The 17,365-nt window shown below is 34.8% G+C and overlaps 1 protein-coding gene across 1 annotated transcript in view; it reads left to right on the top strand.

Moving 5' to 3' along the window:
- Positions 1 to 17,365, top strand: part of LUZP2 (leucine zipper protein 2) — a gene marked incomplete at both ends in the record, with an annotated part of 183,765 nt that overhangs the window by 69,788 nt on the left and 96,612 nt on the right. The window contains 3 exons of the mRNA XM_084287250.1: positions 11,165 to 11,282; positions 12,772 to 12,842; positions 15,564 to 15,645. Of these exons, the coding sequence (XP_084143376.1) occupies positions 11,165 to 11,282; positions 12,772 to 12,842; positions 15,564 to 15,645 (271 nt within the window). The remainder of the gene's footprint in view (positions 1 to 11,164; positions 11,283 to 12,771; positions 12,843 to 15,563; positions 15,646 to 17,365) is intronic.

The raw sequence follows: 17,365 nt of genomic DNA, 5'->3' as shown, positions 1-17,365 counted from the left end.
ATCTATGCAATGGAAATGTCATTCAAAGCAGATATGGAATGAAAAGGGAAACAAATGTATGTTCACAGCTGTTCTGTGTCAATTAGATACTCTCCAAGCAAACTTGGTTCACATAGCTCTTGATGTAGCTGAAGAAGAGCTTATATTGCTGTGAACCTGATAAAAACTTTAAAGTGAAGTTAAGAGGTAGATTTTGTTCCATCTACAAGATGTACCAGGTGCTAGTTGCTGATGAAGGAGGCATATGTTGAGGGAAGCGTTAGTGCATGAGAAAAGGAAAGTCTGTAGGAAGTGAGATGGGCATTTGCTTTTGGTGTTTGCTTCTTATGTATATGTATTTTACACATAGCTGCATTTCACCAATCCAGAAGGATTTTCTCAACAGCAAATACTTATTTGCATGAAACTTGTTAACAATGTTTTTCTTTAGCACTTGTTTTACACTCTGTACCTGGTAAATTTAGCTGTTTCCCTTCTGATCCCATCCCTTGTATTTCTCATTTTGATGTATGCAGAAAATAAGTATTTTTTAAAATTTAAAAAAGAAAAATTAGTCAAAACTGTTAGGAATACTTATATTTGCACTTGGTAATGTTTTGCACTATAATTTATGCTGTGACCTTTGAAAAACCTCTCAGATATCTGTAGTTCTCACAGTCTCTCTAAAAAGCAGGAAAAGTTATAAAAGTAGAGTGATATACTGCTGTTGCTAAAGTGAGTTAACAATGAAGCTGCTATGGAATCAGTGTCGAACTGTCAGAATGGTATATTCTTGTAGTTTTAGTTTCTTATTGCTCCGTGTCACAGGAGCATCATGGTCTTGCCTTGAACGAGAGCTGTGTGTCAGGGCTTAGCAAGCCCTGTCTAAGAGGAGGATGCGAGCAAGAACAGGGTGGCGAGACTCGGTATAGGCTATGAATCATCAAATGAGAGCAGAGTAGTAGCTGAAACTGCTGGAATGCATACCACGGTGCCAGGGAGGGCTGATCTGACAATAGGCTTGTATTAACAGCTGGCTGTAAAGGTATGTGTTTGCCCCAAGCTCAAGTGTACCCAACACATGAGTGGCTAGCAGGGAGCATCTTAAGCAACTGTATTCAGTTGGGTGTATGTACGGCTTTGATTGTGAAGCTTGTCCTGACGCAGCCTGTCCCTTGCCTAATCCATTTAATAAACTGAGGCTACTAATGTCTTGTGTTCCTTTTCCCCTTGTGATACTCTGTGTTCACTAAGGATGTTCACTCTCATGAAAAAATGATCCAGTTGTGATTGAGTCATTTGGATAATAAAGCGATAGATGCTATGGGAAATCCAAGGTCAAAACAAACAAACATTGTTTATAAAGTGCTTTAGTCACTGAACAAGTAAAAACAGTGGGAACACTAATGTCAAGAAGGGAGCAGATCTCCTGAATACTCTGTCATAGACTTCAAGGGAAAACCATAAAAGACTTGATTTAAGGAGTGCTCCGAATCTCACCTACAAACCAGTAACGTGAGTTTCAGAATGGATGGATGACATGGTAATTAATAGTTTCCACTAACCTAGAATTTCCATCATGAAGAAAAAAAAATTTTACCCGGATTTTTGGAAATATAAAATCTGTCTTAGGAGAAAATACATGAAGTAAACCTAAAGTAAAGAATGAAAACATATCTGTTTTGCTGTTTCGTTCTATTGTGTCATTTTTTGGAGTCTATCGATTCACACATTATTCTGTTATTTCAGATCTATTACTGATGAATTGCCAAGCTATAAATATTACACACAGATTTTATTAAGTACATATTTTATTAAGCTTAACTATGTGAAGACTAATTGTGTACAGTCTTGATAAAGGGAAAAATCAATATCAGTCCAATGGCAATATCAGTTACTTAACTTCCGTATCACTTTTCTTTTTGTGCAACTTCTGATTCGGTAAATTTTTGAGTGGAATAAGAAAGGAGCACTGTACAAGAAAAAGGAGTAATGAATTAATATACATTGCTCTATATATCTTTTACAAGGAAAACCACAAAGTAGACAAGGCAATGTTTTTTGCATGTACCTTTTTCTGGATAGATTTCTATGCCTGGATTAGAGAGGATTATACCTCTGACATATAAATTTGCAATATTTTGGCAAATGTTAGATACAGAAATACTTTTCATTTATTTTGCATTTATAATTCTTTAAAATCTATTTAAATAACTTATTTATTTATTTTCAGCATTTCTCTTTTTCATGTTTCAGAAGTTGACATGTTTTTGAAATTGCCAGTTCTTAGCTTTCTGGGTAGAATTTTTTGTTCCTGATAATTTGTGTTCACTAGTTTTAGACTTAGTTATTCCAGGTTTCCCTCACATAACTTCTGCTGAAAACAGACCTCTCAGAATTTTGTTGTTTAGGAGTCAGAGACAGCAGCGGTCCTTAGTTGCTTGCTTAGTTGTTTGCTTAGCTCTCCCAATTGCTATCAAGGACTTCTTAGTACTTTTAAGCTGCTCAGGTATTTGTCTTTTGTTTAGATTTCAGCCTGCTGCTCAGAATTTCATATTTATTTTGTGCTGCTTCTATGTCTTCTTTGGCACTCTGACTTTTTTAATCCTGTTACATTTTATGCAACCCATGATCATTCCTATGGTACTGTACCTTGATGCTTAACAGGTACCGCAGTATTTGAATCGCCTTTCCTTTCTCTTTACTTGCCCTATTGGAAAAGAAAGAGAACCTGATGATCGCATCATGTTGAAAATCAGTAAAGTAACATCATGGCTAAAGTCAAGATAACAGTTTTGATTGTTTGGCCAATATATGACCCTAACAAGAAATGCTTTTTGGAATTTATATTGTATTAGAAATAGAACTGTATCATATCTAAACAATTCAATTCCAAACAAATGTGTGCTATATCAGCAACAAGTTCAATAGTTCTCAATGCAATAGAGGTCCCCTTAAGTAAAGATTTATAAGAACATGGATGTTTATACAGAACAGCAATTAAATACATAATTAGGTTGTGTGCATATTTTAAGCAAGTGTTTGAAGTTTATTGAGGACGCTGTTCAAGAAGTGGCGAATAATTTGCAATAAATCAATTGCAAATGAAACAGGTATCATGGATGTGTGACTGCATCATTGCTGTGCCAATATGAAGAAAAAAGCAACATTTTAAAAAACTCTCTTTGAATATATTAGGGATCTTGAAATAATGTTTCAAGTACTCCAAATCAACAGCATTGCAGAACACGCAGTCCTCTGTTTAGTGCAAGCTCAAAGGATATATTATTTTGAGAAAAACTGTTTTCACTGTGGACTGAACAAAGTTAAAAGTGGCTGGATACCATAAAGACAAATTTAATGTTAAATTGATCAAAGTTGTCCTTTCTGGTAGAAAATGAACTATACAATTGTTTCTGTCTCTTCTGTTTATTGTTCTGGTGCTGCTGTTAACAGGGTGAAGAGCAGGTACAAGGACAGAACTGCTGGCAGAATTGCTGAGCAGGTAACTTACGCATTACAAGGAGATAGTTAACTTTTTTTTTTCATTTCATGACAGATTCTGTAAAACAAATCTTTAGATAAATAGAACAGAATATTCTTACTCTTATTCCTTCAGGAAAGAAGCCTCCTGAAGTGTTTTGTGGAGTGTTTCTTGGGTATAATTATCTATCAGATAGATTAAAAACAAAACTAATGAAGCAACAAAAACAAAATCATAGAATGGCTTGGGTTGGAAGATGACCTAGTTCCAACACCCTTGCCATAAGCAGGGACACCACCCACTAGATCAGGTTGCTCATCTAACCTGGTCTTGAATGCCTCCAGGGATAGGGCGTCCACAACCTCTCTGGGCAACCTGTTCCAGTGCCTCACCACCCTCTGAGTGAAGAACTTCCTCCTAACCTCTAATCTCCCCTCTTTCAATTTAAAACCTTTTCTGTGCATCCTGTGAATATCTGTTTGAGCAAAGAGGTGCTTTCCATCTCTTTTAGAAGTCTTCACTTACTGAGTGCAGGCAAATGACATGTGATACCAAGCGGGTAGCTCAACATTAAGACAAGTCATGTTTAGTTTTAAAAATTGAGTGGATAAAATTGATTCAAATTAGTTAACCTTGTACTGTGTTGCTAGCCTTTGTACAGCCAGCGCAAATGTTGAATGGACTTTGGTAAATCCAGATCTGAAGAAAATACTGCTTGGTGATCATAACACATCTTGGTATGATTATAGGATTCCAGCTTGCATTTAAAGCAAATATTCCTTGAGACATGTGTCTGTCTAGAAATAATTATCCATGATAGCCATAGGTCTTGTGTATGTTTACAATTGTATGTGTCTTGGAGTGTGTATATACGGACTTGTGTATGTAGAATCAAATGATCTGTGACTAATTTCTCATCTTGTTGCCTCTGTTATTAAAAAATATATATATATAAGTTTTAGAACTTTGATTTCTAGAACTGTCATCTGATTAGAGATGACCGGTGACCTTTTCTAAACTAAGTTGCTGAACAGTGAAACAGATTTTCATACTATCCACATTGACTTTTTTGCTAAGTGACATAGTATTATCTAAATTTTATCTTTATTGAGATAACAGCTTAGACAGAAAAAGAGTGGGAGGTTTCCTATAGATGTCAATATGCTGCTAAGTCTATTTTTATTAACAGCAGAACTAAATGTAAAATTCTAAACCAAGCAAGAGAAGAAATTATATAGCTAGCTGTGACAGAAATGCTAGCCTGACTATTGTCAGAGATGTTGGAAGAAAACATTGTTCATTATCTCTTGAGAATACTACAAGAGTACTGAATTGAAGGGTAGTAACATTGAGGTCATAGTCAAAAGTTTTAAATTTGCAGCAGGAAATCTGAGCAGAGGAAATATTATAGATAAAAATGATGAAGAATATCAGAACTGAAACATAATTATGTTAACTATCCAGAAGAGAATGTTTTTTGAATGAATGTTTTTTCTATTACAGACTAAACCATGTAGAACTGATATGAAAAGTATCAGTTCACATGCAGTAGACAAGTCTATAGTTATACAGTCTGTACTTGAACAGTTGTAGTGAGTTTGATAACTTAGAGAAGATTTAAGTGTCTGTTCCATTTTATATCAGTATGGATTTATGGATTCAGTAAAGATTCATTGCTATAGGTAAAGTGCCTGCTGAATGTTGGATTAAAGAAAAAAAGGCTTGGTCCACCTTTCTATGTTTGGAAGGGGAACACTTCTTTAGCATGTAGTCACAGGGTTCTATACAGTCCTTCATGAAGTTTACTCTACTTTTGTGGTCTAAGCAGTTTTCAGTAGATCAATAGAAGTGTGTTTGTTTGTTTGTTTTAATGAAGTTACACAGGACAGGTCAACTTGTTGTTTCGTTTCTTGTGGCCATGTATCTAAGCCAACTACAAGTTTTCAGAAGTTCTCCTTCGGTATCATTAGTCACTGACGGGAACCGACATTTGCATGTTTTCCCTGGTGGGTCATGGATTCTACAGAGTCAAGAGTCTGCCAAAAAGATGCGAGGTTATTTTTGTTTTGTTTTGTTTTACAATCAGTGCATGCTTAGTAGTCATGTAAGTATTGACAAAGTGGTTTTTATTGGAACTGCTAATAAAACAAGCCTGGACCACATGCTTATTTATTAGTCTTAGTAGGTGGGGTGAAATATTCCAACCAAATATTTTGATGCACAAACTATGGAGGTCAGATAAATAATTTGCCTTGGCTTTCCCTAAATCCACAACTTTTTGGTTTCGTTTAATTTATTTTCTCAGTTTCAAACACAATGTTCAGATAATTCCCAAATACAAAACATATAACATAGATACTATTTGAGTGCGGAGAATTTTTGTATCTGACAAAGACTGGATTTCAGCAAGGACTTATCTACTGTTCATTTTAAAGCTTATGGGATTTTGTTTTCCAATTGTCATTTTCATTCATAATTGACTGACATCAGATTAATATACTATAATATTATTATAGTATAATATTATAATATTAATATACTTTTATTATTTTTATTAACTATTATTATATTATAATATTAATATAATATTATAATATCAATATACTATAATATACTATAATATAATAACTGAGTCTAGACGGTATTATATCTATAATATATATTATAGATATAGTACATATTGCCTACTTCATTTAGGTAACTGGATGATTTTGTTTGTTGGCTAATAATGACTTCCCTCACACTGAATTGCTATATCAAAAATACTCATTTATGAAGCGAAAAAGCAAGTGTGGTGTCCTGTTATCATTAACAGTGATTTCCATCTCAATTTTGCTTATTTTTACAAATTTAGAGATCCTTATCTTCAACTTCCAGGTATGTTGATTCAGAATTGTGATGAGTCTTTCTCACTTGAATACAAACTGCATCCACGTATACCCATCTGCCCTCAAGAATCTCTCTTAAGTGATTGTTTTAGAAACACCTGGGCCATCCTGCACTTGGCAAGTGTACTTTGTAAACAATATTGTTGTTTATGATGCATGGAAAAGAATGCAGTCTACTATTTTCAGAACTATCGGTGCTTTAAAACAAACAAAAATGCCTAACACATTAGAGCTGTGTCCTTTTCATAATCTTACCTCACTTTATTTGAATTTACAGTAGGATGTCGTCAACTGTTAATTGTAAGTAGAGCAGAAAAATGAAAAATAGAGAAAGCGTCTTTTATAAGTGACAACAGATTACAAGTGAATAAGAATATGTGACAACGGATTTGCTGAAAGATGCATCCATCTAAGTTTCTTGTCTTAAACTGGAGGTTTACAGTTGTTTTAAATGTCTCTGACTGCAATGAAAGCTTGTGTACCATAAGTAATTGAAATCTGTATAAAAGTTGTCATTTCAAAGAAAAGCTTTGTAAACAGTCAGAAAACAAAATCAATTTTCCTTTGTCCTGCTATTCTATCTAATATTCAGTGAGAAACTTGATACATATTTTGAAGACTAAAAGCTGCACTTCTGATGTTTAAGGAAATAACAGTCAGACATGGAGTGATGGAAAGGTGGAGTTGCTACACATTAGTCTCTTGCATGCTAAAACTTAGAATCCATTGAAATGTTTTCTATGATACATTCAGTTGTGTCAGTAAGAGTAATAGAAGAGTCAAAACAGCTGACTAAGCTTAGAACTATAAGGGAATGTTATTCACTGAAAACAAATGATATCGGGATTTACACTGACACTACGTCAATAGTCTGGTGATATATATGCGAAACAGCTTGCCATTACAGTATTGCAGATTACCTTAACATGCAAAGTATTTCTAAATTATTCTGTTTTATAATATACATTTTAAAAAACATATTCTTAATAAAATGTTTAATATTTGTTCTAGTCTTAGGTAAGTATGCTGATAATGACAATTTTGCAGAATGATGTAACTGGTGTAACCTACTACTCAGAGAACAGATTTAATCTCTGTATAATTAACTAGTGAAGCTCCTAGAAATAGGTTTAAACTTATTTTCCCCATGTGTAGTTTACTGCAAAAGAAGTACAAAACTCAGACAGTTTTTAAGTTTGGACGGTTTCTGAAATTTGCTGGAATTTTGCAGTGTTTATGGCATACTATGGAGCCACACTGATTGAGTCAACTTCTTCCCAATCTGTCCTGGCACCCAAGTTGGGCATAAGCCTATCATTCAGTTGAGAGCTTGTTTTTCTGGTTGCAAGAATCCATTCTCTCTTCACACTCCCATAACACCTCATCAAGTCTGAACATTTGCCTATAAGCCTCATAATTTTACTTATTTTTCTTTCTCCTCAATGATGAGGGATGATGGCATTCTTCTTAAAGAGCTGTATGATTCAGATACCTAGATAGAGCTTAGATTTCCCTTCTATACAAATCAGAGGAATTACTCTGTTTAAGTCTGGTCGAATTGCTTTACGTCTTATGACTTTTTTTTGTTTGTTTTTTTTTTAATTAAATAACTATCTTGTTAATCACATTCAGAGGAGTTTGATATTTGTCAGAACCAAATTCTGTATTTCTTATATTTATGGACTTCTTAGCTTGTGATTTAGAGGATTTCACATAACAAATACTGCTACTTTGTCATGATGGGAACAATTCATTTTTTAATATGAATTTCAGAAAATAACAGCACAGCTACAGGATATGGATATGCTGTTGTGGAAAAGTGACTTCTAGAATTGTCTGTCTGTCCATATTTAAAATTATACTGCATATGTGTGTAAGACAAAGAGAGTTCATCAAATGAGAGGGAGACTGAATTTCAGTTACTCATAATTCAAGAAGGGAGGAATAAGAAAAACAATTGATTGCTTAAGTCTTTGTTTTATCTTTGCTTAAACTCAGTCCTGGGAATACTTTTTTTTATTAAAGTGCAAAAGTGAAGATATATTTAATTTTTTGAAATAATGAGAGTCCTTGAGTAGTTGAATAATCTAAGTGATTCATGACTCAAAATATAGTATACCATATAAATACAAAATACTATTTTGTATTGACGAATTCACCTTTTTTTTTTTTTTTTAATTTTATTTTTCACTTAAATTGCTCTTGGTTGGTCTAAATGACCTAACTTTTCAATGTAGAAATTGCAGTTGTATTATAAATAGCCATGTGCAAAGTTGAATTTTACTGTCATCAGATACATGAACACTGTCCATGGACACAGTGCTAAAAGCCAAAGATTGATATCAGGAGTAATATTGTCAACAATTTAAGGAACAATTAAATTAACAATTCTTTAGCAATTGTCAAAGAACAAGCAATTTAAAGTCCTGGACAGGGCTTTAATTTGAAGTGATTATTTAAGACAGTGTTACCACCTGGTTGTTTTTTTAATGCAGGGTTTCACTTTAAACAAAAGCATGACATTTTAGTGGCAAAAGGCTAATACATGTTTTGTGCTTCTTAAAGAAGAATGGAAATGGTGACCATACTGAAACTACCTGACCATTTTAGCAGGAGGAAATCTGTGCTTGACCTCTGTTCATTATCAAATTAAAATAGGAGTATTCTCTGAAGCTTGTCAGGCTGATTACACTTAATATTGTTCCTGGCACCGAGGTGAGCCAGCTCATTTACTGTGATGTATGCCTCATTAAAAATCACATATAGCTGGGGTGGTGACAAAAGCTGTAGGTGTTCATAAAGCTTAATGCAGGAGATTTTATATTTGTTGCATGTAACAACTAAAAGGTTATCAAGAGTTCTATTATTGGCTAGATTTAGTTCAGTAAAAGTAAAGTTTAGTAACGTAACAGTAGGTTGTCATGCAACTTGAGAGAAACATCTGAAGCAAAATGTGGGTTGTAAATAATGCTGAATTGTGGCAGGTTCAAATTCTTGGAATATGGATTTTCCTTGTAAACCTGTGACATGACTGACTTGTGTTTGATCACATACTTCTGATAACATTAGTAATTATATATCAAGGACAACCAGATTGACTGCTGTTGAGTTACTATATAGGTTACAAGTAATCGAGTCCTGACATAATCTCCTTGCATGGACTTTGCCCTAAGTGTTCATAAAGCTGTTCTCAGAGGCACTTCTTATTCCCCAACAATATTTCCAATTTTTCCTTTTATGTGGTAGATGAACAGAACAGAAATGATATGAAACCACCATTTCTTCTAATAAAGTTCATTCACAAATTGAGAGGAAAAGCAAAACATATCAAGAGGACAAAATAACTTGCTGAAAGCTGAGTACTTTATTTATCAGGTAAAGGAAGCATTACGTTTTAGTTTGTGTTTTTCCATCCTGGGAAAACTTAAGATATTTTGTTACTGGGGGGTGGGGAAAGCCCTCTCTCCTCTCTTCTTCTTCAGCTGTCCTCTAAAATAAAACTTCTACTGAAAAATGAAAAATTCAACCTAGTGTGTGCTGATGATCTTCACTGAAAGTATTGGATATTACGCTGCAGGCCAAAACATCCCTGTTCTTATTTTTGCAGCAGTGAGAAAGTGGAGATATTTGTGTGTCATTAGAAAAATGCAAACTCAAACAGCTCCATGCTTTTTGATCTGCCACATTCTGGCAGTGTGAGCAGAATATAATTATTGGTCAAACTTAAAACTTCTATATAAAGTAAAGATACTTTGCGATAAAAGGAAGATATCTATGGTGATTAGGTAGCATATTAGTGACTTGCGCTGCTTAAGAGTATACTCAAAATCCATTAAAAGAATGTTAAGATCACCATTTAACTTCAAGATCCTAGGTCTGATCAGAAAATAGCACCAGTGTTGCAGAGTTGAGGTTCTTCGTTCCCCTTCTTTCTTAGAGACACTAAGAATTACTTGCAAGTAGAGTTACTGCAAGGTCAGTGGAAAAAAAGACTTCCTACTGCACTTGTACAAGGAATGGATGTTTACTCATCAGTCTTCTTCAAAACTGTGGTTTTAAATGAAAAAAAAAAAAAAAAAAAAAGTTGTTTTATAATTATCTGAGATGTCTGCTTTTTAAATGAAATGGCATGTGAGGGTTGGATCCGTATTTCATTGAACCTAAACCAATTTATCAGATGGATTTCACTGGGGATTTTACAGAAAACTTTAAAAACTATAATTACTTTCTAAATAAAAATTACCATTTTAAAAAGGAATAGGCGAAATATTTTGACTTACTAATTAATTCATATTTAAGTTTTATTCCTCTTAGCATATTTTTGATTCTAGTTTGTACTGCAGGGAGGTTTCAGTCGGGGAAAATTTTTATATGAAATTGTCTTTACAAAGTTCAGACAGCACTGAATCATTCTTTCCCCAAATTACTGGGTGTCATGAAGCTTCATACTGTGAAAGTTTTGCTTGGCTTCGTGTGTGGAATATCTTTCAAAACAAGAAAAATCTCACACTATGCCATCATTCCTGTTAAACACATCCTTTCTTTCTCTTTTTCAACACAAACAATACACAATGCCAGTGTTTTGGTCTGGTTTATATATTCAGATGCAGCACATGAGGTTAACATTTAATGCATCTGTTTATCTAAATTGGGAGAAGGCAAGTTGTTATAAGGGTAGGTGGAGGGGGGGACTTTCCCAACATACCAGTTTGGGATCTTGCTGGAGTTAATTAAATTTGGATGAACTAAGACTGTTTTCAAATACATTGAGGAATGTTGCAAGAGGATCTCATGCTTTTGTTTTCTGTGTTAGACAGGGCTATGAAGAACTGGAGAGACAGCTGAAGGAAGTCTTTAAGGAAAGGAGCAATATCCTTCGTCAATTGTTGAAGACTTCTAAAGAACTTGAGGGAATTAAAGTAAACCTCCAGGTTAGGTTACGTCTGGGTTTTTGTAACATAGGATTGCCGTATTTACTTGAAAAATTTGTTGTTGTTGATCTTTATATGCAAATAATAATTTTGTTGATTTGCACTGAAATTAAAATGGATATTTTCAAGGAAAATGCAATCTGAATGAATCTGAAATCGCTCTGACTCAGTAAATAAAATAAAATATAGTACAGTAGAACAAAAAGAGGAACAGAACCAGAATAAGCTGTCTTAGTGGGCTTACCCTGCACATTTACCCTGGCAGCTACTAGGAAGGGATTTCCTTTACTGTTGTAGGCTGCATCTTTGCTGACAAATTGCATATACACAGCCTAGTGTAGCTGCTGACTTTACCTTGCTGATATGCCATCTACGCAGAGTCACTGGATTTACTGCAGGGGATTACTTTACAAGTTCAACTGATAAATTGTATTAGATGAGCTGGCAGTCAGCCAACTAGAGCTGAGACACTTCTGCATTTAACCTGGGAGATTTTGGGGGTATTGTACATAAACTGAAAGGACAATAGTCAGATTAAGTTCACAGTCAAATCAGCACATCAGAGTGAAAAGTAGAGTAAAGATCCTGCTCTGGATCCAAAGTACTGAAATCACCAGATTTCAGTACAAACTCAAGAGCTTGTTTGTCTTTGACTGATACGGTGTGCTGGTCTAGTGAAAACATTCAGGCTCCCTTTAAGTTGAGATTTTTCCCTGTATTACATGCCTTTTTAATGGATGGTATTTTTCTGACATTGCATATTTACCTTTATAATGTTTATAATATTTATAATATTTACCTGGTATAAGCTTGCTGGGAAAAAATGTATGGTGTAGCATCCTGCTGTCTGTTCACAGAAAAAATGGGTACTGTGTGTCAGTAATATACTATAGTACATTATTGTGTTATATCATCTTACAAGATTTCTCTGGTTCTAATTAACGTGAACTGTTACTTATAGAACATTTTCTTACTCCCCCTCCCTTGTCCCTTGCTGCCTTAAGTACTTTACCAATCCTTCTTTTATTGTACTTTTTTTTTTTCTTATTTGTTATAGAAATGTGATTCACCATGAAGCTACTTTATTTTAGAATGGGATTTTTTAATGCAGCAAAGTTGAAGGTAGTACTCAGCAAAATTATACAGTGAGGTATTTTAGACTTAATGCTTCAGAGATGCAAAGAGGTCTCTGGTGTTATATTTTGTACTCACACTAGTATTTGTCTTGCCTTCTTAATGGTTTTTTTTTGTTGGCTTCTAAACTTATATTATGTGATCATTTCTCACCTAATACTTGAGACACAACAGGTGTTCAGTTAGCAGTGCTGAGTTAGGCTGAAAAGTCAGGCTATTTCTCCTTTTGTAACCTTGTCTCATTAATACCTGTAATTCACTGGGAATGTTTTATGAAAGAGGTCCCAATTAATCATTTCACAAATGAAAAGCATTCAAGATCTCTTTGGTAATTTGTTTCTTGCTTTGTTACCAGTCTCTGAAAAGTGATGAAGCATCAGCCAGAGGTGATGTGCAGAAACTTCTGGAATTGGGCCAAAAGCAAAGGTAGGACACACCTTCTTCCTTTTCTTTCCTTTCTAGACAAAAAGATGTAAGATTACGAAGGCCATCTGTCTTTCTGCCTTAAATTATAGACGCTAATGTAGTCTGGGTGCTGCTGATCACAAGAGTAACAGTAAAATAGAAGCAAGGAATGTTATTCTGGGAAATTTTGAAAACAAATAACATATAAGCTGATATTGGACATATACGAGGAAAAGGCATTAATGCTTAATAGGCATAAATGCTACAGTGAGATATCTGCTAATGAAAAGGGTTTTGACCCTTCTACATGACACTTTCTATTTGTTAGTACTGTTATTTCTCAGCACTCTGTGACCTAATTCTCTTAAATATTGGAATTCAAACATAACTAATATAGAGAGCTGTCACTTCATCTGAAACAATGTTTCTCAATGTCTAGAGAGAAAGACATATATTAAAAACTTAATGAAGTACAGTGCCTACTGCCTTCATTGATAGAAATGCAATACTTAAATTCTTTATTCCTTTTTTTGCTGATACTGCATTTAGTAGAAGTACATACAAAATTACACTGTTGTATAGAAGGCTTGTAGTACAAGTAACCTTCAGTTACTTCAGAAGTAACCTTCAGTTCTTCAATACAAAACAAATTGAAGCCATAATGAAATACCACAGAACTTTGTATTTTTACTTCCATGGAGAAGGATCACATACATCAGAATCTTTCAGATATTCCAGATGAATCTATTAAATGATTAATACATTTAGCTCAGCTATTATCTTATTTAAACACTTATATGACTTTGATACAACTGAAAGGTATATTTCTCAGCACCATAGCTGCCCTTGCCATGGGCTCTATCCTTCATACATAATTGTGTTTTTGCAGTGGTTTGACTGTTGTGCAACTCTTATAAAGTAGTGACATTAATTTATTTACAAGTATTAAGACTACTCAGTGAATAGATGTTCTGAGTTGCTGATAGGAAAATCCAGTGGGCTAAGGGAAAACTGAATACATTAGTCATATACTCCAAGTTATTTTCGTAATAACTGTCTTAAATCTCCCCTTGGTCCCTAAGTCCATCCAAAAGGAAATGTGGACTTGTGCTTCTAAGGGTATCAACTACTGAGTATACCACTGCGCAGCAGCAATTCCCAGAGACAGACTGGGAATCAGTGCAACATGCAGGATGCTACTGAGCAACCCTCACTCACCTACAGTAAAGAAAAGGCTTTTAATATATGCTTCAAGAAAATGCCTTGGAACTATTGTGGGTACTTGAAAACTGTTTACAAGCTCACTGTACTTTACTATGAGAGCTATGGAAGTCCAATATAAGAAGCAACTGTTAACAATGTTCAAAGGAATCCCCCTCACAGAATTTAACAAATGGTCACAGTTTATTTGCCAAGAAACTCAGGCAAAACTTCTGCAGTAAGTCAAGAACAGTGAACATAGGGTTCCACTTAAATGTGCTGTATTTGAATCACAATCCAAAATATATTACAATATTAATCTTACGATCAACTTGGTTTGGACAAATGTGAGCTCTGTCTGGTCTGTGGGCACTGCTTTGATTATTTCCTGTGGTGATGGATGATACAGTAAAGTTTGGAGTGCTAAAATCTTGGCCTGTGCTAGCTCTGCTGACTTCACACTAGAATTTTTTTCATTCCTTTTGTGTGAGCTCTTCAGTACTTCTCAAGTTGCAAGTAAAATTTGGTCACTTACTACGGTGTCTCCAGTCTTGTTATTGTTGTACACCATCAACATTTTGGAATGATCACATCTGTTTATACAATAAACAGAGCTGTACTGTGCTGATGATACATTGGTTTCATGCTGCTCAGTCACTATCTCAATCAAATCTGTTTGTACCAACCTTCCCAAAATTGCAAAAGTAATAGAGGTGTCAGCTAAGAAACAGCAGCTCACAAATTCTGTTCTTGTCTGAAGCCTTCCACTCCAATTTACTTTTCATTGGGTTTAATTATCAGCTGTATATAAAACCAGTTCTATGTTATATAAACCCAGTTCTATGTTGGTCAATATTCCTGGAGGTTTATCCATGCAAGCAGCAGCACTGATAATGCTCTGCAGCTGTTTGGAAATATGTCACTCTGGTACTTTGTAACAGCTCCAAAATGTGTCATGTAGGTACAAAGAGATGGCCAGCAGAGGATCTCAGCTTGCTGCAATCATCTTTGGAGACATTTTCTGATTAAATCAGTAATTCAAAGCTTTTTTGATTCAAATAAACAGTCCAAACAGTTATTTTTTTCTCTTGTTCAGTTGTATGCCAGAATCTTCTACTGAATTTCCTCTTGTTTCTCTCTAGAAAGAGCCAAGTGAAAGCTGAATTATATCAGAGTATTTTTTTTATTACTTTTTTTAACAAGTTGTTGATATTAGTGTGGTGCCAGTTCAGTGTATTTTTAGTATCCTGCTTTTCTTGCTCTTATTGTGCCAATCTCTTGCTAGAAATTATGCAGTGGCAGATGTTTTGCACAGCGTGCTGCTTGGTAGATGTGAAAGGTGTAGACAGTTTCCATCGTAGCTAATTTGTCTTGCATTGGTATTACAGTTCATGGGGTCATTGTAGTGTTATTAGCAACACCTGTAGATACAGCACATCTGTCCATTACTCTGAATAATTAAAGGTGTCTTTTCTTGAAAGTGAATAATTTCTTAATGGATAATTGTGATGAAGTTTGTGTTCTGTCTTTTCAACAAACTAGGGAAGAAATGAAGTCTCTCCAGGAGGCCTTTCAAAAGCAGCTTAATGAGGCAGCTGAGAAAGCAGAAAAGCAGCAAGCTACCGTGAGTGATTCCCTGTCCCTCTTCCGTTATTTCTTTCTTCTGTCTTTTTTAAACCTCCTGCCTCAAGAGTTTGTTGTAATCTCAAATATGTTTGCACATTAAAAAATTAAAAAAAAATATCTTATGTTTCAAGTATGTTAGTACTCTATAAGCTTCAGAAGAAAGGATGTGGTGAAAGTCAAACCCTAAGATATTCATCTTCACTAATTTCTGTAGGATTTAGGTGCATGTACCTCCTCTCAGAGGTTTGGAACTAAGTCCTTACACTTATGAGGTTACCTTTATGGACCTTCATGTCTCATCTATACCAATTTATGTTGTCATACAGTCGTTGATTTTTTTTGAATTGCTACAGATTTTCAGCAAGAAAATAAACAGCAGAAAGTTTGATTTTGACCACAGTAGATATAATCCTCACTACACTGAGGTAGTAAGTCCCATTAAGATTTCGTGCTTTAATTCATAAGCATGATAATTCATAAGCATAATACATAAATAGTAGGATTAGTTGGATTTGTGTATAGCACTGTAATGCTATGGGACATACATGTAAGTAGCCAGACTTTGCTATCATGGGAAAAAAATAAAAACTATCTTTGCTTAATGCTTACCTATAAGTAGGTGAATATTGTTAGGTTCATCAGTAGTATTGCTATAACATCAAGATCACCAAGCATAAGTTGACTAAGTAACTTCCAGATGTTCCTTCAGACATCGTGTTCTGTGATTCTTGTTCTGGGCCTACAAACAAGCTGCTAGAAGGTTTTCTAGAGCTATTTTTAGTTTCATATTGTATAATTGCTAATTTATTTGGTAATATTTTACTGGCTTTCGGGCTCATGAAACAGCGGTGTGTCGTGGTTTAACCAGGACAGGTTTGAACAGAATTAAATAATTTAACAAATATTTAAAAATTCCTTCCTTCGCCTTAATTTGTTTTCTATGGGGCTTTATGTCCTTGGTGAACAAGATATGAATTTATTATTTTAATTATTTAATTATTTAAGAACTAATGATACTCCCACTGAAGCTAATGGATAGGCCTACAATGTTTTTACTTGAAAAAGAGATCTTTGGTCCAGTTCAGTAATTGACCCAGGGTGGGTAGTCATATGAGGTCTACATGTTAGATGTAAAGTGGCATACTTTGGATTCTTAGTTTAAGGCAGCTGGATCGAAAGCACAACTCCCATTTTCAGGCTCATGCAAGTAGGATATGAGTTCCTAGTAGACACTAGGATCTGGAGTTTTGTGTAATGTACCTTTTGATATGCAGTTGGGATGCAACAAGGACCTGCCATAGATGCTACAGCTGGGAAGGCACATGCAAGTCCTTCACTATAGAGTTAAGCATTTATAACATCAATGCTTAACCTGAATTTCCATATAGTTTTGGATTGTCATTTATATGGGTCATGCTGTATTTTGGTTTTAAATATATAGTATGTGTTTATAATATATAATAGTTTTACATGCTCCCTTCTAATTAGAAAGAAGGTAGATTTTGAGGTAAGTATTTCTCTTGCAGGTTTTTTCAGTTGAGATAATTATTGAAAGTGGCTACCCTCCCCCCCCTTTTATGCTTGGAAGTCAGAAGGGTAAAGATACTGTTTTACCTGTTCCTTCATGCCCCACAACATATAATTACTGGATTGCTGACACTTGTAGGCTTCTACAGAGAAAAAATCCCCCCTCTGTTCTTGATCAGGAGAAAATCAGT

This window comes from Netta rufina (genome assembly GCF_964035555.1).
Source record: "Netta rufina genome assembly, chromosome: 5".
NCBI lineage: Eukaryota > Metazoa > Chordata > Aves > Anseriformes > Anatidae > Netta > Netta rufina.
The sequence above is the reverse complement of the archived record's forward strand: the minus strand, read 5'-3'. Positions and strand labels throughout refer to the sequence as shown.